General features: G+C 45.0%; 1 protein-coding gene across 1 annotated transcript in view; it reads left to right on the plus strand.

Annotated features, from left to right (window-relative positions):
• Nucleotides 1-13,521, plus strand: part of LOC310795186 (ER degradation-enhancing alpha-mannosidase-like protein 2) — a 28,364-nt gene extending 14,843 nt beyond the window's left edge. Inside the window, exons 9-11 of the mRNA XM_083657240.1 lie at nt 7,307-7,451; nt 9,387-9,508; nt 10,884-13,521. Coding sequence (XP_083513366.1) covers nt 7,307-7,451; nt 9,387-9,508; nt 10,884-11,357 — 741 coding nt within the window. The 3' untranslated portion in view covers nt 11,358-13,521. The remainder of the gene's footprint in view (nt 1-7,306; nt 7,452-9,386; nt 9,509-10,883) is intronic.
• Nucleotides 13,522-21,683: the final 8,162 nt, after the last annotated feature.

Below are 21,683 nucleotides of genomic sequence, written 5' to 3' on the forward strand. Positions count from 1 at the left end.
GCGAAGTGTAGCCTACACACGTTGCTTAATGTTCCAGCGGGCATAATCTAATCCGATTCCGATTCCGATTCATTTATTAAGGACTGCACAACAAGTCGGCAGAATTTGCTTTCGGTACAGCAATTGTTAGCACATGAATATAGTGTCAGCATGAGACATTACATTACATAGACAGACATATGACAACATAAATACAGAACATTCAACATATACATTGCTGGAGAGGTATGCAGTGAGTGAGTGAGTGAGTCAGGGGTGAGTGGAGTTTAGAAACCTGATGGCAGTGGGGAAAAAACTGTTTTTGAAACGTGTTGTTTTGGTGGGGAGTGATCTGAAGCGCCGTCCAGAGGGCAACAGTTGAAACAGGTGATTGGCTGGGTGAGATGGGTCAGAAACTATTTTTTGTGCTCGTGTGATTGTCCGTTTATGATAGAGAGTGTCTAGTGATGGGAGTGGGGTACCTATAATTTTTGAAGCTTTTTTTATTATTCGTTGGAGTTTGTTGCGTGAGTGACTGTCCAGGTTGCCGTACCAGATGGTTATGGATGAGGTGAGGATGCTTTCTAGTATGGCCGTATAAAACTGGAGGAGTAGATTGGATTTGACCTTGAATTTTTTGAGCTGCCGGAGGTGAAAAAGTCTTTGATTGGCCTTTTTGATTATGTGACCGGTGTTATTGTCCCATTTGAGTGTGTTGCTGATGTGGGTGCCCAGGAATTTGTATGTGTCTGTGGTGGTTATGGGTTGACCGGAGATGTGGAGGGGTGTCTTGGGGGGTGGATTCCGTCTGAAGTCTGTGATGAGTTCTTTGGTTTTGGAGGTGTTGAGTTGTAGGTTGTTGTCCTGGCACCAAGTGACCGCTTGGGCCACTTGGTTCCGGTAGTGATCTTCATTATTGTTGGTGATGAGTCCAGTTATGGTGGTGTCGTCTGCATATTTGAAAAATGAAACTGAGCTGTGGTGGGATGTAAGGAGGTTGGTGTAGATGGAGAAGAGCCAGGGGGAAAAGACACAGCCCTGGGGGGCACCAGTACTGAGGGTCAGAGGGGAGGACAGGAGGCTGCCTATCCTGACCCTCTGACGCCTCTGCCACAGGAAGCTAATTCTAATCAGATAGCAGAGGGAGAGGGGAATGTTCATGTCTGTCATTTTTTGGAAGAGTTTGACCGGGTCTATTGTGTTGAAAGCGGAACTGAAATCTATGAAAAGGGTGCGGATGTAGGTGTTGGGTGAGTCTAGGTGTTGTAGTGAACTGTGCAGGGCTAAGTTGACAGCATCTTCAACTGATCTGTTGGGGCGGTATGCAAATTGATGAGTGTCCAGCAGGGGGGAGGTGAGTTGTTTCAGGTGGGAGAGGGTGATGCGTTCGAATGATTTTATGATAACAGAGGTGAGTGTGATGGGGCGGTAGTCGTTGAGGCAGGTGATTTTATTGGATTTGGGTACTGGGATGATGATAGAAACCTTGGCACAGTCCGGAACAGTACAGTGGTGTAGCATGGAGTTGAATAGTCTGGTGAATGGGGGGGCGAGTTGCTCTGCACAGTGGTACAGAGTAGCTGGGCTGACATTGTCGGGCCCAGCAGCTTTCCTTCTATCTATTTTTTTAAATTGCCTTCTCACCTCCTCCTCCGTGATGACAAATGGGGGGGGGGGGGAGAGGACTGGGGGGTGAGTATGGGGGCACTGGAGACTGTTCAAAACGGGTGTAAAAAGTATTTAATTTGTCAGGAAGTTGGGGATCAGAACTGGATATGGGTGGGGATTTTTTATTAATATTGGTCATGTTTTTTAATTTTTTCCAGACTGTTTTGGTGTTGTTGGGTGTGATCTGATTTTCTAAGTGTTTTCCATATGCTGATTTTGCTTTCCTGATGGCTGATCTGAGTTGTGAATTTGCAATGTTGTATTGATCTTTATTACCGCTGTTGTATGCTGTGCTCTTCTTGTTGCGTAGGAGTTGAATGTCTTTGGTGAACCAGGGTTTGTTGTTGCTGTGGATTTTGACTGTTTTGGTGGTGATGTGTGTGTCCTCACAGAAGTTGACGTATGACGTGATTGCGTCATATGCCTCCTCGAGGCCGTCTGCGCCACTCTCCACACCTGGACTGAAGATGTCCCAATCAGTTAGGTCGAAGCTGGCTTTCAGAGTGTCGATGTTAGCAGCAGACCAGGATTTTACTGTTTTTTTGAAGGCTTTGGTGGATTTTATTTTCTGGCGATATTTGGGGATGAGGAGCAGTATGGCGTGGTCAGAGTTGCCCAGCGGTGCCCGAGGGAAGGAGCGGTAGGCATCGCTGGAGGCAACGTAGCAGTGGTCAAGCGTGTTATCGCCCCTGCTGGGGCACGTCACCTGCTGTATGTAATTGGGGAGTTCGGTGGACAGGCTGGCGTGATTGAAGTCCCCCAACGCGATGACAGCGGCGTCGGGATGATGGTTTTCCACAGAGGAGATGTAGTTGGCAAGCTCGGTGATGGCGGTGTTTGCGTTGGCTGAGGGTGGAATATATACTCCGACCAGGATCACCGAAGCAAACTCTCTGGGAAGGTAAGACGGCCGGCATTTCACGCTGATGTATTCCAGGTGTGGGGAACATGATGAGTCGAGTGTTGAGCTGTTATTGCACCAGAGGTTATTGATCATGAAGCAGATACCTCCACCTTTTGCCTTGGTTGATAGTACCGCCGACCTGTCAGCGCGGTGGAGAGTGAAGCCGGGCGGGGTAACCACCTGGTCCGTCACGGTGTCGTCCAGCCAGGTCTCGGTCAGGCAGAAGGCAGAGCAGTTTTTGAAATCCATGTTGGTTTGAGTGAGGAGGAAGAGTTCATCGGTTTTGTGTCTCAGTGATCTGACGTTAGACAGTAGTAGGGCCGGTAGTGGGGGCCGGTATGGTCGCTTCCTGAACCTGGAGAGGACACCGGCACGCCGCTTGCTCCTCCCCGGTCTTTCCCTCCAGGAAGTCGGGTAGCTAGGCGAGTTGTTGATCGCCTGGATCTCTTCTGGTAGCGTCGGGATCAGTGACTGATCTACAGCAGCCAGATTGTATCTTAGTGATATAAGCTCTCGCCGGGTGTATATGAGTACACAGGACGCCTTTTTGACATATATTAACAAGGACATAAGAGCCAGACACAATATTACGGCTTGCACCGGGGCGAGCCTCACGGCCGCCATCTTGACACGTCACGTCACGTGATGCAACAGTAATCATTCGCGCACATTAAAGCAAACTGCCGAAATGATCTTGTGATAGCCTAATAAGAGCAGTATGTCAGCTTGCTGATTTCCGAAGGCAACCCCGGACACATCAAACGAAGCCAGTCTGTAAAAAGTGCTTCAACGCGACGCAGGTGAACGGATAAACATCGAACCAGCAACTATTTCTCTCAGACACGGATCCCAACTTCTTCAAAGTGCATCATCTAATCATTCGCGCACATCAAAGCAAACTACTTCCACATTTCGCTTCGTGCATTTGCTTTCTCTACATACATACAAGCGTTGAGCAGCTTGCAAGCCTCTGCCATTCTCACTGTGTGCCTGTGTCTGTCCTGTGTGGCTGCTGCTCTCGAGCAGAGAGGGGAGGGGGTAAATCGGCTGTGTTTATTACGCTGGCGGCTTGACGCTGCTCTTAAGTCAAACGAGTGTGATTTATTGTGTGACAACTGACAAGCGAACTTACTTCGAGTTTTGCCGACCCCCCAAATAACCTCCCCCCGCCCCCCAACATACAGGCAAATTCGCTGATAGTTTCCCACATGCGCGAGCCGAAGTGTGAAGGGAAATGTCCGATATTGACTTACAGGTAATTTTCCGGTACGCATGTGGGAAAACGGCTATGGAGGCATGTCCTTCCTCCGGGGGGCAGCCAGGAGCAGTGTGCGGCTTTTCAGTGTAAAGCGCGCTGGTCAGGTGACGATCTTCTGCATGTTTTTAGTGGGGGTCCGACTCCATACCGATGTTGTATGGAGGAACCCCCCAGGGGACAACATGCAAACTCCACACAGAAAGGCCCTTTTGATCAGATAGCCCACCTGGGCAGTAGGCACTGAGGATATGGGGGGGACACCCTCGGCACCCACAGCGTCCCAGGCAGGAATCGAACCCAGGACCTTCTAGCTGTGAGGCGACAGCGCTGTGACAAGGCACACTCACTCACACACGCATGCACGCACGCACACACACGCACACGCACAGTTACACTAAAACCGTTTTCACACATGGCGTTTTTTACCGTTAAATGACCGGAAAGCAGTCTAATGCCTTGGAGTGTGAAAGTTGTTTTCCGGTATAAGCGCGACCCCGTCATCGCGGACTTTTCACCAGTTTCTAGGTTGTCATGAGAGCGGTATGGCTGCTTCATGTGTGGGCGTGCCCCCCCCCCCCCCCTCCCCTCTCTGCTCGCTCTCTGGCCAGAGTCCTTCAGTCCAGCCCGACAGGGACACAGACAGCGAAAATGGCAAAGGCTTGTTCTGAGAGTCTTGCAAGCCGCCCAACGCTTGTAAGCAGATGCACGAAGCGAAATGTGGAAGTATTTTGCTTACGTTGCTGACAGCGAAGGCAAGCCCCCCTGGACACATCAAACGAAGCCAGTCTGTAAAAAGTGCTTCAACGCGACGCAGGTGAACGGATAAACATCGAACCAGCCAGGCTATTTCTATCAGACATGGATCCCAACTTCTTCAAAGATTTCAGTTCAAAGACTGGTTAGCAAATGTGAAGGATACAACATACTACTCTTAAGTCAAACGAGTGTGATTTATTGTGTGACAAGCAAACTTATTTCACAAATAAGCCCCCCCGCCCCCCAACATACAGGCTATTTGACGACTATATTCACACATGCGAGCGCTCAGGTGTGAAGGAAAATTCCGGGAAATGGCCGATATTGATTTACAGGTAATTTGTAAAATTGAAAATCAGAAAAAAAAAAATTATAATAAAAAAAATAACGAAAGAGGACCGGCCAAAATGTCCTCACTTCCTATGGTATAAAGTCAAATTGGACCTCACTGAAGCTTAATTTATACTTGTTAGAAAGTGTCGCTCAGCACATGGTCGCAGACGGAAAAAAAAGTGACGCTCATGGTGTTTCATTTATACTTCAGAAGACGTTCGCCTCGGTTCAACGGTCACGTGACACTCGAACGCTATAAGCAGCTGCAGAGGGAATGAAATGCACAGTGAAACCACCTCGGAGGCAAGATGTAACGTACTTGGCTGCAGCCGCATATAAACAGCACACAACCACACAACTCACCTCCTCTCTCTCTGGGAACAACAAGGAAGTCAAGCGCGTGCCGTCTATATAGCCAATCAGACTTGTGCGATACTATGACGTAGTCAGCGACACCAGACATCTCACCAGGTAGCAGACACTCAGGGACGTGCACAGAACATTAGAGGGGCAGGGGCTCAAATTCATAAAAGGGCACTACAGCTGCCGTCCGGAGGGCGGCGGCGAAAATTTGAGGCAATTTGAAGGCCAATTTAGGGGTATAACTCATTTTAAATATTCCAATTTTAACCAGATTTAGAGGAATATCTAATTTTAGGATGAGACTTGTCACGGAAAAATAACTCACAAACTGAATAATATTAGTATATAAAAGTTGCATGCTGTTGCAATACTGTTGTGAAATCATTTAAGCATCAATATTTATTTGCTCCTTTTCTCCCTTTAGGAGATAGCAACACAGGCAGAAACATTGAACGATACTGAGTGAGGCTTGTAATATACCATGCATTTTAACCATAATTCTAAAAAGCAAGACAGAAGATTTAGATAAGGTGTATTAGAAAATTGTTTATTTTTTGCTGATTCAACAACACAACATCCCTTTCCAATAGTGAAGGAGGAGATCAGAAAACCCGTCTGGAATAAGGTGCTTGAATTAAAAATAATATTAAAATAAATAAAATAAAAGCTGGTTACTTTGTGTGGAAGGGGTCTGCAGTATTCTGTCACTGATGAAGCTCTAGAAGCAATTCAGCATTATTGTTACTCTACACAGCCTTGCCCTTATCAGGAGACACATTGACAAACAAATATTTTCAAGAGCAACAATTCTGCATTTGTTCCCTATATTTTGGTTATTTATTTATTGGGTGGTTTATTTATTTATTAATTCATTCATTAATTCATTAATTCATTCAAGTCGAACAAGAGCCACAACTACCCAGGCCAGTAGCCATAAATGAGGCTCACTCAGTCGTCACTGGCTAGTGGCTACGGAATACATATCGATATCAGACAAAGCCGAATTACAGTTGCAGTCATTTAACTCCGTTTTTGCTACATAGACCACCATAAGATGTGATTTGCATCCCCTCCAGACCAGAGGCCTGCCCTCAGTGCCCTGGCACCTAGACACACACTTTAAAAGCATAAAAAAGCATCGAGGTGACTTCCATGTTTTGGGGGCTCATTCCTAGCACATGAAGGCTGTGTTTGGTGCTCTCTGGCGGGGTGTAAAACGGCAGTACAGGCTGCTCGCCTCGCTGCTGCATGCCTGTCTGTACCGCCGAAATTTCAACATGAAACAAATGGGTGGCTCTCTGTGTAATTCTTTGTTTTGACAAACATACATACCTGATTCACGTTGACTGACTGACTGATATTATATATCTGTGTCAGACTGTGTGCGCCAGTGCTGCTGCATGTCGTGGTTGCTGCTCTGTCTGGCTGAGTTCAGTGCGTCTCGCGGAGTTCAGTGCGCACTGCTGCTGGAGTGGGCGGGGACGGGCCACATGTGTTTTTGGGCTGCTGCCTGCTGCCTTCAGGGGCGGTTTAAAAAAACACTGCTCCATGCAGAAGCCTATTATAAATGGTGCATTCAAGGCCAAGAGAGTTCGGAAAAGGCATTTCTCTTTGAATGCTGCCTTCAGTGACGGCATGGAAAGGGCAATCTCCATACAAAGCACCATTAGAAATGCATTCATGGTCAGAAAAGGGCACTTTTTACAGACTGAAAAAAAGGCAGGGGCTCAAGCCCCCTTTGATGTCTATGTGTGCACGTGCCTGCAGACACTGCTCACCGACACTTGAAAGTGTCGAGTCAAGTCCTAATTTCTGTCGGCGACTGTTTCAAAACTGTCGGCAGATGAAGCATAAATTGAGCTTAAGGCAGCTGAACAAGAACACATAGACACATTCATGCAGAGTGCAGTGGCAGACATTGTTCCTTTCTTTCCTCGGGTTTCTGTGTGTGTGTGTGTGTGTGTGTGTGTGTGTGTGTGTGTGTGTGTGTGTGTGTGTGTGTGTGTGTGTGTGTGTGTGTGTGTGTGTGTGTGTGTGTGTCTTAGTCCCTGTTGGGGAACCTGGACAGCGCAGCGAGAACCTTCCAGAACTATTACTCTGTGTGGAGGCAGTTTGGAGGCCTGCCTGAGTTCTACAGCATTCCTCAGGGATACACAGTGGATAAGAGGGAGGGATACCCACTGAGACCAGGTCAGTGCACTAGACTGACTGTACATGATGTACATTACAATACTACACAAACTCACTGACACCAGGTCAGTGCACTAGACTGACTGTACATGATGTACATTACAATACTACACAAACTCACTGACACCAGGTCAGTGCACTAGACTGACTGTACATGATGTACATTACAATACTACACAAACTCACTGACACCAGGTCAGTGCACTAGACTGACTGTACATGATGTACATTACAATACTACACAAACTCACTGACACCAGGTCAGTGCACTAGACTGACTGTACATGATGTACATTACAATACTACACAAACTCACTGACACCAGGTCAGTGAACTAGACTGACTGTACATGATGTACATTACAATACTACACAAACTCACTGAGACCAGGTCAGTGCACTAGACTGACTGTACATGATGTACATTACAATACTACACAAACTCACTGACACCAGGTCAGTGCACTAGACTGACTGTACATGATGTACATTACAATACTACACAAACTCACTGACACCAGGTCAGTGCACTAGACTGACTGTACATGATGTACATTACAATACTACACAAACTCACTGACACCAGGTCAGTGCACTAGACTGACTGTACATGATGTACATTACAATACTACACAAACTCACTGACACCAGGTCAGTGCACTAGACTGACTGTACATGACGTACATCACAATACTACACAAACTCACTGACACCAGGTCAGTGCACTAGACTGACTGTACATGATGTACATTACAATACTACACAAACTCACTGACACCAGGTCAGTGCACTAGACTGACTGTACATGATGTACATCACAATACTACACAAACTCACTGAGACCAGGTCAGTGCACTAGACTGACTGTACATGATGTACATTACAATACTACACAAACTCACTGACACCAGGTCAGTGCACTAGACTGACTGTACATGACGTACATCACAATACTACACAAACTCACTGACTGACTGACTGACTGACTGGATAAACCAGCTCTGCTATGAAGACAAGTGTTACTGCCTATAGAGAGCCGCAGTAACGAGTCCGGAAATCATCGATGCTAACAGCCCTGGTTCTTCACAGTTTTCACTTATGGGAGTTTTGAATGGGTTTTTGGCGCGATGCTTCTAATAATCTCTCTGAGCAACGCTGGCTTAATCAAACGCGAACCAGTGTTTAGTAATATCATCTTCACACACGAGGACCACTTTTACGAGTTTTGAAGCTTTTACGTGCCGTTAAAAGGACGGCTAGCTAGCAAACGGCTAAATGAGACTACACTTTTGAGTCGATGGGGATATATACGTCAATAACGTCACCACTTCAAAGGGCGAACACGGAAATTCTCTTTCCCTCTCCTGGTTCAGCCCCGTTCAGCCCGGGGTAATCAGTGCACACATCCAACAACAGTCCAGGTTGAGTGCTGACGTGATGTGGAAGCCTATGCGACAGTGTGTAGTTCTGGATTAGCTTAGCTCGAGCATTTTACTTCTAGGGCTCGCATTTACGCTACAAAACTCATGAAAGTGGTCCTCATGTGTGAAGATTATCTGACGGAACTCTGGTTCGCGTTTGATTAATCTTGCGTTGCCCAGAGACCGTATTTGAAGCATCGCGGCAAAAACCCATTCAAAAATCCCATAGACAGAAACAGTGAAGAACCAGGAAGTTCGGGACTTCCGCATTCTGCCTACAAAAATACGTCATCCCTGCGGCTCTCTATAGAGACTGGTTAACGTTCCTACCTGGCAGACAACCTGTAGCTGTGTGTGCGTGTGTGTGTGTGTGTGTGTGTGTGTGTGTGTGTGTGTGTGTGTGTGTGTGTGTGTGTGTGTGTGTGTGTGTGTGTGTGTGTGTGTGTGTGTGTGTGTGTGCGTGCGTGCGTGTGTGTGTGTGTGCGTGTATGTGTGTGTGTGTGTGTTTGTTACAGAGCTCATAGAGAGTGCGATGTACCTGTTCAGGGCGACAGGTGACCACACCTACCTCCAGCTGGGCCTGGATGCTCTGGAGTCCATAGAGAAGATCGCCAAGACGCCCTGTGGATACGCTAGTGTAAGTCTGCCTGTCTGACTGACTGAATATATGACTGTCTGTCTGACTTACTGACTGAATATATGACTGTCTGCCTGTCTGTTTGACTGACTGAATATATGACTGTCTGTCTGTGTGACTGAATATATGACTGACTGTCTGTTTGTCTGTCTGTTTGACTGACTGCCTCACAAGGTTCCTTCCCTTTTTCCTACAAAAGCTGTTTTCCCACATGCGCTTTGTACCGCTAAATGACCGGAACGTGGTCTAATGCCTGCATGTGTGAAAGTCGTCGTGCCGGTATAAGCGCGACCCCGTCATCGCGGAGATTTCACCAGTTTGGAGCCAGTCAGAAGAGCGGTATGCGCGATAGCGGACTCAAGTGTAGAACGGGTCCAGTCATTTCCCGCGACACTCTCATGGGCGAGGTGTACACACGTTGCTTAATGTTCCAGCGGGCATAATCTAATCATTCGCGCACATTAAAGCAAACTGGCGAAATGATCTTGTGATAATAAGAGCAGTAGCCTATGTCAGCTTCATGTGTGGGTGTGCTGATTTTCCCCTCTCCTCTCTGCTGCCTGCTCGCTCTCTGGCCACAGTCCTCCTCCTCCTTCAGTCACAGCCCGACAGGCACACAGAGAAGCAAATGCACGAAGCGAAATGTGGAAGTATTTTGCTTACGTTGCCGACAGCGAAGGCAAGCCCGGACACATCAAACGAAGCCAGTCTGTAAAAAGTGCTTCAACGCGACGCAGGTGAACGGATAAACAAGCAAACTTATTTCACCATTCGGAGTTTTGCCGACACGTTACTCCCCACTCGCTCTGCAGTGCCGCCCCGTCCCCCAACATACAGGCAATTTAGCTGCTAGATTCTCATATGCGAGAGGAGAGGTGTGAAGGGAAATGTCCGATATTGACTTACAGGTAATTTTCCGGTACGCATGTGGGAAAACGGCTAAAGATAGGTTTTGATTTCTGTTCTCTCTCCTCTCTCTTCTCCTCTCTCCTGTCTTGTTGTGTTCTCCCTCTCCTCTTCTCTCTGCTCTCTCACATTCTCTGTAAAGTCCTCTGAGACATGCCAGGTTACATATTCACTGTGCTTAGCTAGACCTAGCTAGACACATTCTCTGTAAAGTCGTCTGAGACATGCCAGGTTACATATTCATTGTGCTTAGCTAGACCTAGCTAGACACATTCTCTGTAAAGTCCTCTGAGACATGCCAGGTATTCATTGTGCTTAGCTAGACCTAGCTAGACACATTCTCTGTAAAGTCCTCTGAGACATGCTTGTGAATTGACTGGACTTGACATTTTTATTCTGATTGGGCAGCTATTCTGATGAAAAGGCTCCATGTAAACACAGCTATTGTCAATGTTCCTGTCCACCTCAGATTAAAGACCTGCGGGACCACCAGCTGGACAACAGGATGGAGTCCTTCTTCCTGGCCGAAACCGTCAAGTACCTCTACCTGCTCTTTGACCCCGCCCACTTCCTGCACGGCGGGGGGTCCTGGGAGGAGGGGGGGGAGGGGGGGCAGTGTGTCTTAGGGGCGGGGGGCTTCATCTTCAACACGGAGGCCCACCCACTCGACCCGGCGGCGCTCTACTGCTGCGGCCGCCACGCCCACGAGAGGCACGAGCTGAGGGACATCCTGCTCAGCCTATCACAGCAGCCCTCGGAAAGGACCGGCAGCCAATCACAGACACCCTCCAAGCAGGCTGAGCACAATCCTCCCCCCGGCCAATCGGAGAGCATCGCCCTGAAACCTGGCGAGCGAAAGACCGCCCCCCTGCTGTCCTGCCCCGTTCAGCCTTTCAGTGCTCGACTCACGGTCCTGGGACAAGTGTTCTCCGATGATACCTGACATCATCTGGGCTCGACTCGCTGGTCTGATCTCGGTTGGTTTATGTTGTGGGTTTGTGTAGTGGGGGATCCAGTGACGAGGAGGAGCTGTGATCTTTGTGATTGTAGGAGGGAAAACAAGGAGAGGACGATGACATCACCATAGCCCCCCTCCCCCTATTTCAGCCTCTGATGTCATCACTGTCCACTCTGATGACATCACTGTCCACTCCTCACTGAGTGTTCGAGCCCACTGAGCCAATAACTGTGACCTCTGATGTCAACTCAAATGTTGCTCTGTTGTCTTTGATGCTGTAATTTAAATTAAAAGTAAAATATATTTTTTATTTATGACAAAATTTGTGGTGGTCGCTGTATGATTTCATAAGACAAGATGGAGGTTTAATGTCTTAGAGTCTACAGAGTACTTGTAATATTTCAACAGCTTATTAGTTGACATTCAACAATTCAACTCTTTAACACATTCAACAAATTATCTAAAGACACTTTTAACTTCACAACTAGACATTCTAAATTGCCCCTAGGTTGTTGCAGTCTTTGCTGGTACAATAGAGAGGCAAAGTGGAATGTCACTTCCTGCTTCAGCACTGTACCACAGATTTTCATCCGCCATTTATTTTCCCTTAGACATTTCGTAAAATGCGTATAAAATAGTTTTACTTCGTCGAACCAAACGGTTCAGCTAACGCTATAATCGTGAGAGACCATAGAACATTTCACTCAGACCAAAACTTAAAAAAACAGAACAAATATTTTCTTTAAACTCACATTTTTCTTACGTTTTGGTCACAGTGAAATGTTATGCGATCTCCTGTTTATATATATATATCTGTACCGTTTGGTTTGAACCAGTAAAACTATTTTTATACACATTTTACTAAATGTCTATGGGAAAATAAATGGCTGATGAAAATCTCTGGTACAGAAGCTGAAGCAGGAAGTAGGTGGTCACTTTGCCTCTCTAGAGCTGACAGGAAATAAGCAAGGTTTCAAAGTGTTGCCTAGCAACACAAATCTATGAACACTGTCTATAGAGTATATGTGACAATTCATGAACATACCAACATCTCTACGACATCTACAGACAAACAGTTGAATTTTTGAATGTCAAGTAATAAGCTGTTGAAATGTTGTCTATGATCTGATCTAAATAAAGTATTAGCTTAACTTTTGAGCCTAAATCTCCACTTTCCACGCGCATGTGTCGGAGGAAAACATGTAGGAACATCACTGACACAACTGATGGCCTGCAAGTGTGGACAGACCTGTAAGCTTCCAGACTGTTCCTGCCTTGCCAACAAACTAAAGTGCACAGAAATGTGCAAGCTACAAACCTGCAGCCATCACAGCGAGGAGGAGGATGTAGAAGCTGTTGTGACTCTGGATGACTATGATGATACTGATGATGATGAATACAACAGAATATGAATACTGTTTAATATTATATTTGTGATGGTGGTGATGATAAAGATCATTGGTTAAATAAGTGATTGAAAGTTAGAATTCTTAATTTTTTGTTCTGTTCAAATAAATTGACAAGATTGTCTCCTTCGTTGGATCAACGGTTGGTGTCAATGAGGGTTAACTGTGACTAAGATACCACTTGTCAAAGTTTATCAAGTTGAAATATCATCTAAAGGTACAGACCTTTTCAAAATACAAAACTAGGATTTGCCACCGTGGGTGGTACCAATTAGTGAAAATTCTGGCCCGGGCCCATCTTCTACTTTAAGGCCCACAATCAGCCTTCATGGTGGGATAATATGGGAAGATTATACATTTCCTCAATTGTTACAGTTCTGTGAGTATTTCAGGTTGTGTTATTTGTGTCAGTGATGTTCCTACATGTCACAATGCTCAAATAAAGACTATAGTTTAGGCGAAAATTGTGGGAAAATGAATGTTGTTGATTCTTTGAAGACCTCTACATTTATTAGACAGACTCACAACTGGGCTTAAATGAAAGCTATGAGTCTACACTTAAAAAATAGACCAAACATGCCTTCATAAAACATGAGTAAAGGTCCTGACAATGAGCCTAAAGTAGGATATGCACCAGTGCCTAGATACCAATTTATTGTAGGTGGTGGTTAACTTCATGTGCTGATAACACATGAAGCTAGCACTTAGCAAAAGTTATCATACCAAAATATCATCTATGGACATGTACCTTTTCAAAAAATTTGACTAGAATTTGCCACCTTGAGTGATACCAATAAGTGAAATGTTGGGCTTTGGCTCATGGACTATATATACGGCTCCCTATCTGCATTCAAGGTGTGTACGGCAAGCCGCAGGTACCACCTGCTACATTATAATCATATAGAAACATCTCTGGGAATTATGTCTTCCATCCCGAGAGGCTATTAGCCTACCGGAGTGTCTCCTGACCAATCCAGGAGGTTTGACAATACTATTTGGACCGCTTGTTGCTGGGTTAAATAAAACTATTATACTTCCTAGATATACAGTCATAGCTCAGTTACAAGTTACACAGTTAATTGATGTTACTTTGCAGTTATAGGGACATAGCCCTTGAGTTATACAGTCTTCTGTCTTATTGGAAAAAAGGAAGATGCATTGATATGTGGTTCTATATGATGCCTATGGAGGGCGCTCTAGAGTCTAGACTGTGTGTGAAGTAAAGTTGCTTTGAATGAATCGTCTGGTGTGTGCAGTCACTTCAAAACATTTCTAATAACTAACATTTCATGAACATTTCATTTTCACATGTTTGAAAAGGGGGTTGATGCTCTACTACTAATGACTGACATGCATTTTGCATTTTCTTTCTTTCTTTTTCTCTCTCTCAAAAAATGCAACTGCCCCCTCAGTTTCAATGGGCATGACACTTCTGACTTTAACTATTGTATCAGTGAAATTACTGAGTTTTGTTAAAACAGGTAACATTTGTGTTGTATCAACAGTAAATGCTATTTTAGGGCAAAACACTACACTTTACCAAAATGAGGAAAGGAAACTATTTCCACACAATTGTATGTATTTGAATATGTAACATGAAGCCAGAACATACATGAAGACTATTTTGATGGTAGTGTTTTAATTGATCACACCAGTGTGTAGTTGATGCTGTGTAGACATCAACATATCATAGCTGTGTGTTTTGTTTTGGTGGAAATAATCTGTTTTGAGAAGAGAGAACATGGTTTTGAGTGTTGTGTCACTTTATAAGAGATTTGTGGAGTTTTGACAAACTCTTTTCAGTTTAGAGTTTTGACAAACTGAGCCAGTTATTGGAAATGTGTTTAAACGTTTGGAGAAAAACTGTAAAGACACAACACATGTAGACATTTTCAACACGTTTAATTCCTCAATGTACAGCATAAATTGAAACAGTGAAAAAAGTAGTAATTTTAAATTAAAAAAATATATGATAAAGAACGTAGAATACAGTAAAAATAATTTCCATGTATTTACATCCAATGAAGAAAACAACAGTTTGTACATAAGAAATACATGAGTTTATGTTGCCTCAGCATCCTGTCTGTGCTCTGACTCAGACCAGAGATTCTGCTCAACATCACAGCAGCAACAACAAGCCTCACAAGCCTCCTCCATGGCCCCTCTCTCTCTCTCTGTGTCTCTCTCTCTCTGTGTCTCTCTCTCTCTCTCTCTGTGTGTGTCTCTCTCTCTCTCTGTCTCTCTGTCTCTGTGTGTCTCTCTTTTTGTGTGTGTCTCTCTCTCTCTGTCTCTGTGTCTCTCTCTGTCTCTATCTCTATCTCTGTGTCTCTATCTCTCTCTCTCTCTGTGTGTCTCTCTCTCTCTGTGTGCGTGTGTGTGTCTCTCTCTGTGTCTCTAATTCAAATTTTACAAATTCAAATAGCTTTATTGGCATGAATGGCATAACAACAATATTGCCAAAGCATCAAGAAACAATCACATGCAACATTACCATCACTCCTCATGAATAATACAATAATACAGTAAAACAATACATACAATGCAATAATAATAATAATCTTAATAATACACATTAATTATGAAACACTGAGATTGAGACACATCAGTGTGTGTAGGTCACTCACTGTCCCTCAGGTTGTGACATGTTGAGACATGTTGGACAGACAGATGAGCCCTGTCTCCTTCTCTTAGGACTACTTTTAATTTGGAGCTCATTCAGTTCTTTGAAGTCTGGAATTACAGAGTTGAACTTATTGAAGTAAATATTCCTTGTTTCTTCAAAGGTTTTACATTGTAGGAGGAAGTGCATCTCTGTTGACCTCACCTGTCAAACACTGACCACATGTTCTCTCTATCCCTCTGTGTCTCTCTCACTGTGTGTCTCTATGTATCTGTCTGTCTGTCTGTCTGTCTATCTATCTATCTATGTTAGCATAAGGTGCAGTCAGTGACATGTGAAGGGAGTTTTTAGACACACACACACACACACAAACATGCATGTGTGCGTTCACGTTCACCACTGGAGTCAATGCAGGGAGCTGAGAATTAAGGCTTTGTGTTCAGATTAGTTTGTGTCAGAATTCTAGAGGCAGCTTTTCACTTCTAGCTGCTTCCTGTCATGTGATCTAAACATATGGACGAGCTTTTCTATGTCTTGACTTGTCATAACTGTGTGTGTGTGTGTGTGTGTGTGTGTGTGTGTGTGTGTGTGTGTGTGTGTGTGTGTGTGTGTGTGTGTGTGTGTGTGTGTGTGTGTGATCCTGTACAGAGTTAAGCATCATCTCAGCAGCTGTGTTTGGTCTCACTGTGTTTCTCTCTCTCTCCTCTATCTGACAGTTTCTCTCTCTCTCCTCTATCTGACAGTTTCTCTCTCCCTCCTCTATCTGACAGTTTCTCTCTCTCCTCTATCTGACAGTTTATCTCTCCTCTATCTGACAGTTTCTCTCTCCTCTATCTGACAGTTTCTCTCTCCTCTATCTAACAGTTTCTCTCTCTCTCCTCTATCTGACAGTTTCTCTCTCTCTCCTCTATATGACAGTTTCTCTCTCTCTCCTCTATCTAACAGTTTCTCTCTCTCTCCTCTATCTGACAGTTTCTCTCTCCCTCCTCTATCTGACAGTTTCTCTCTCTCTCCTCTATCTGACAGTTTCTCTCTCTCTCCTCTATCTGACAGTTTCTCTCTCTCCTCTATCTGACAGTTTCTCTCTCCCTCCTCTATCTGACAGTTTCTCTCTCTCCTCTATCTGACAGTTTATCTCTCTCTCCTCTATCTGACAGTTTCTCTCTCCTCTATCTAACAGTTTCTCTCTCTCTCCTCTATCTGACAGTTTCTCTCTCTCTCCTCTATCTGACAGTTTCTCTCTCCCTCCTCTATCTGACAGTTTCTCTCTCCCTCCTCTATCTGACAGTTTCTCTCTCTCTCCTCTATCTGACAGTTTCTCTCTCTCTCCTCTATCTAACAGTTTCTCTCTCCCTCCTCTATCTGACAGTTTCTCTCTCCTCTATCTGACAGTTTCTCTCTCTCCTCTATCTGACAGTTTCTCTCTCTCTCCTCTATCTGACAGTTTCTCTCTCTCTCCTCTATCTGACAGTTTCTCTCTCTCTCCTCTATCTGACAGTTTCTCTCTCTCTCCTCTATCTGACAGTTTCTCTCTCCCTCCTCTATCTGACAGTTTATCTCTCTCTCCTCTATCTGACAGTTTCTCTCTCCTCTATCTGACAGTTTCTCTCTCCTCTATCTAACAGTTTCTCTCTCTCTCCTCTATCTAACAGTTTCTCTCTCTCTCCTCTATCTGACAGTTTCTCTCTCCCTCCTCTATCTGACAGTGTCTCTCTCTCTCCTCTATCTGACAGTTTCTCTCTCTCTCCTCTATCTGACAGTTTCTCTCTCTCTCCTCTATCTGACAGTTTCTCTCTCTCCTCTATCTGACAGTTTCTCTCTCCCTCCTCTATCTGACAGTTTCTCTCTCTCCTCTATCTGACAGTTTATCTCTCTCTCCTCTATCTGACAGTTTCTCTCTCCTCTATCTAACAGTTTCTCTCTCTCTCCTCTATCTGACAGTTTCTCTCTCCCTCCTCTATCTGACAGTTTCTCTCTCTCTCCTCTATCTGACAGTTTCTCTCTCCCTCCTCTATCTGACAGTTTCTCTCTCTCTCCTCTATCTGACAGTTTCTCTCTCCCTCCTCTATCTGACAGTTTCTCTCTCCCTCCTCTATCTGACAGTTTCTCTCTCTCTCCTCTATCTGACAGTTTCTCTCTCTCTCCTCTATCTAACAGTTTCTCTCTCCCTCCTCTATCTGACAGTTTCTCTCTCCCTCCTCTATCTGACAGTTTCTCTCTCCCTCCTCTATCTGACAGTTTCTCTCTCTCTCCTCTATCTAACAGTTTCTCTCTCCCTCCTCTATCTGACAGTTTCTCTCTCCCTCCTCTATCTAACAGTTTCTCTCTCTCTCCTCTATCTGACAGTTTCTCTCTCTCTCCTCTATCTGACAGTTTCTCTCTCTCTCCTCTATCTGACAGTTTCTCTCTCTCTCCTCTATCTGACAGTTTCTCTCTCCCTCCTCTATCTGACAGTTTCTCTCTCTCTCCTCTATCTGACAGTTTCTCTCTCCCTCCTCTATCTGACAGTTTCTCTCTCTCTCCTAAATCTGACAGTTTCTCTCTCCCTCCTCTATATGACAGTTTCTCTCTCTCTCCTCTATCTGACAGTTTCTCTCTCACTCCTCTATCTAACAGTTTCTCTCTCTCTCCTCTATCTGACAGTTTCTCTCTCTCTCCTCTATCTGACAGTTTCTCTCTCTCCTCTATCTGACAGTTTCTCTCTCTCTCCTCTATCTGACAGTTTCTCTCTCTCTCCTCTATCTGACAGTTTCTCTCTCTCTCCTCTATCTGACAGTTTCTCTCTCTCTCCTCTATCTGACAGTTTCTCTCTCTCTCCTCTATCTGACAGTTTCTCTCTCTCTCCTCTATCTGACAGTTTCTCTCTCCCTCCTCTATCTGACAGTTTCTCTCTCTCTCCTCTATCTGACAGTTTCTCTCTCTCTCCTCTATCTGACAGTTTCTCTCTCTCTCCTCTATCTGACAGTTTCTCTCTCCCTCCTCTATCTGACAGTTTCTCTCTCCCTCCTCTATCTGACAGTTTCTCTCTCCCTCCTCTATCTGACAGTTTCTCTCTCTCTCCTCTATCTGACAGTTTCTCTCTCTCTCCTCTATCTGACAGTTTCTCTCTCTCTCCTCTATCTGACAGTTTCTCTCTCTCTCCTCTATCTGACAGTTTCTCTCTCACTCCTCTATCTGACAGTTTCTCTCTCTCTCCTCTATCTGACAGTTTCTCTCTCTCTCCTCTATCTGACAGTTTCTCTCTCACTCCTCTATCTGACAGTTTCTCTCTCTCCTCTATCTGACAGTTTCTCTCTCTCTCCTCTATCTGACAGTTTCTCTCTCTCTCCTCTATCTGACAGTTTCTCTCTCTCTCCTCTATCTGACAGTTTCTCTCTCTCTCCTCTATCTGACAGTTTCTCTCTCACTCCTCTATCTAACAGTGTCTCTCTCTCTCCTCTATCTGACAGTTTCTCTCTCCTCTATCTGACAGTTTCTCTCTCTCTCCTCTATCTGACAGTTTCTCTCTCTCTCCTCTATCTGACAGTTTCTCTCTCCCTCCTCTATCTGACAGTTTCTCTCTCTCTCCTCTATCTGACAGTTTCTCTCTCCCTCCTCTATCTGACAGTTTCTCTCTCTCTCCTAAATCTGACAGTTTCTCTCTCCCTCCTCTATATGACAGTTTCTCTCTCTCTCCTCTATCTGACAGTTTCTCTCTCACTCCTCTATCTAACAGTTTCTCTCTCTCTCCTCTATCTGACAGTTTCTCTATCTCTCCTCTATCTGACAGTTTCTCTCTCTCCTCTATCTGACAGTTTCTCTCTCTCTCCTCTATCTGACAGTTTCTCTCTCTCTCCTCTATCTGACAGTTTCTCTCTCTCTCCTCTATCTGACAGTTTCTCTCTCTCTCCTCTATCTGACAGTTTCTCTCTCTCTCCTCTATCTGACAGTTTCTCTCTCCCTCCTCTATCTGACAGTTTCTCTCTCTCTCCTCTATCTGACAGTTTCTCTCTCTCTCCTCTATCTGACAGTTTCTCTCTCTCTCCTCTATCTGACAGTTTCTCTCTCCCTCCTCTATCTGACAGTTTCTCTCTCCCTCCTCTATCTGACAGTTTCTCTCTCCCTCCTCTATCTGACAGTTTCTCTCTCTCTCCTCTATCTGACAGTTTCTCTCTCTCTCCTCTATCTGACAGTTTCTCTCTCTCTCCTCTATCTGACAGTTTCTCTCTCTCTCCTCTATCTGACAGTTTCTCTCTCACTCCTCTATCTGACAGTTTCTCTCTCTCTCCTCTATCTGACAGTTTCTCTCTCTCTCCTCTATCTGACAGTTTCTCTCTCACTCCTCTATCTGACAGTTTCTCTCTCTCCTCTATCTGACAGTTTCTCTCTCTCTCCTCTATCTGACAGTTTCTCTCTCTCTCCTCTATCTGACAGTTTCTCTCTCTCTCCTCTATCTGACAGTTTCTCTCTCTCTCCTCTATCTGACAGTTTCTCTCTCTCTCCTCTATCTGACAGTTTCTCTCTCACTCCTCTATCTAACAGTGTCTCTCTCTCTCCTCTATCTGACAGTTTCTCTCTCTCTCCTCTATCTGACAGTTTCTCTCTCACTCCTCTATCTGACAGTTTCTCTCTCTCCTCTATCTGACAGTTTCTCTCTCTCTCCTCTATCTGACAGTTTCTCTCTCCCTCCTCTATCTGACAGTTTCTCTCTCTCTCCTCTATCTGACAGTTTCTCTCTCCCTCCTCTATCTGACAGTTTCTCTCTCTCTCCTCTATCTGACAGTTTCTCTCTCTCTCCTCTATCTGACAGTTTCTCTCTCCCTCCTCTATCTGACAGTTTCTCTCTCCCTCCTCTATCTGACAGTTTCTCTCTCCCTCCTCTATCTGACAGTTTCTCTCTCTCTCCTCTATCTGACAGTTTCTCTCTCCCTCCTCTATCTGACAGTTTCTCTCTCTCTCCTCTATCTGACAGTTTCTCTCTCCCTCCTCTATCTGACAGTTTCTCTCTCTCTCCTCTATCTGACAGTTTCTCTCTCCCTCCTCTATCTGACAGTTTCTCTCTCTCTCCTCTATCTGACAGTTTCTCTCTCCCTCCTCTATCTGACAGTTTCTCTCTCTCTCCTCTATCTGACAGTTTCTCTCTCCCTCCTCTATCTGACAGTTTCTCTCTCTCTCCTCTATCTGACAGTTTCTCTCTCTCTCCTCTATCTGACAGTTTCTCTCTCTCTCCTCTATCTGACAGTTTCTCTCTCCCTCCTCTATCTGACAGTTTCTCTCTCTCTCCTCTATCTGACAGTTTCTCTCTCCCTCCTCTATCTGACAGTTTCTCTCTCTCTCCTCTATCTGACAGTTTCTCTCTCCCTCCTCTATCTGACAGTTTCTCTCTCTCTCCTCTATCTGACAGTTTCTCTCTCCCTCCTCTATCTGACAGTTTCTCTCTCTCTCCTCTATCTGACAGTTTCTCTCTCTCTCCTCTATCTGACAGTTTCTCTCTCTCCCTCCTCTATCTGCCAGTTTCTCTCTCTCTCCTCTATCTGACAGTTTCTCTCTCTCTCCTCTATCTAACAGTTTCTCTCTCTCTCCTCTATCTGACAGTTTCTCTCTCTCTCCTCTATATGACAGTTTCTCTCTCTCTCCTCTATCTGACAGTTTCTCTCTCTCTCCTCTATCTGACAGTTTCTCTCTCTCTCCTCTATCTGACAGTTTCTCTCTCTCTCCTCTATCTGACAGTTTATCTCTCCCTCCTCTATCTGACAGTTTCTCTCTCTCTCCTCTATATGACAGTTTCTCTCTCTCTCCTCTATCTGACAGTTTCTCTCTCTCCTCTATCTGACAGTTTATCTCTCCCTCCTCTATCTGACAGTTTCTCTCTCTCTCCTCTATCTGACAGTTTCTCTCTCTCTCCTCTATCTGACAGTTTCTCTCTCTCTCCTCTATATGACAGTTTCTCTCTCTCTCCTCTATCTGACAGTTTCTCTCTCTCTCCTCTATCTGACAGTTTCTCTCTCTCTCCTCTATCTGACAGTTTCTCTCTCTCTCCTCTATCTGACAGTTTCTCTCTCCCTCCTCTATCTGACAGTTTCTCTCTCTCTCCTCTATATGACAGTTTCTCTCTCTCTCCTCTATCTGACAGTTTCTCTCTCTCTCCTCTATCTGACAGTTTATCTCTCCCTCCTCTATCTGACAGTTTCTCTCTCTCTCCTCTATCTGACAGTTTCTCTCTCTCTCCTCTATCTGACAGTTTCTCTCTCCCTCCTCTATCTGACAGTTTATCTCTCCCTCCTCTATCTGACAGTTTCTCTCTCT

Source organism: Poromitra crassiceps, assembly GCF_964638095.1.
Source record: "Poromitra crassiceps genome assembly, chromosome: 20".
Lineage (NCBI taxonomy): Eukaryota > Metazoa > Chordata > Actinopteri > Beryciformes > Melamphaidae > Poromitra > Poromitra crassiceps.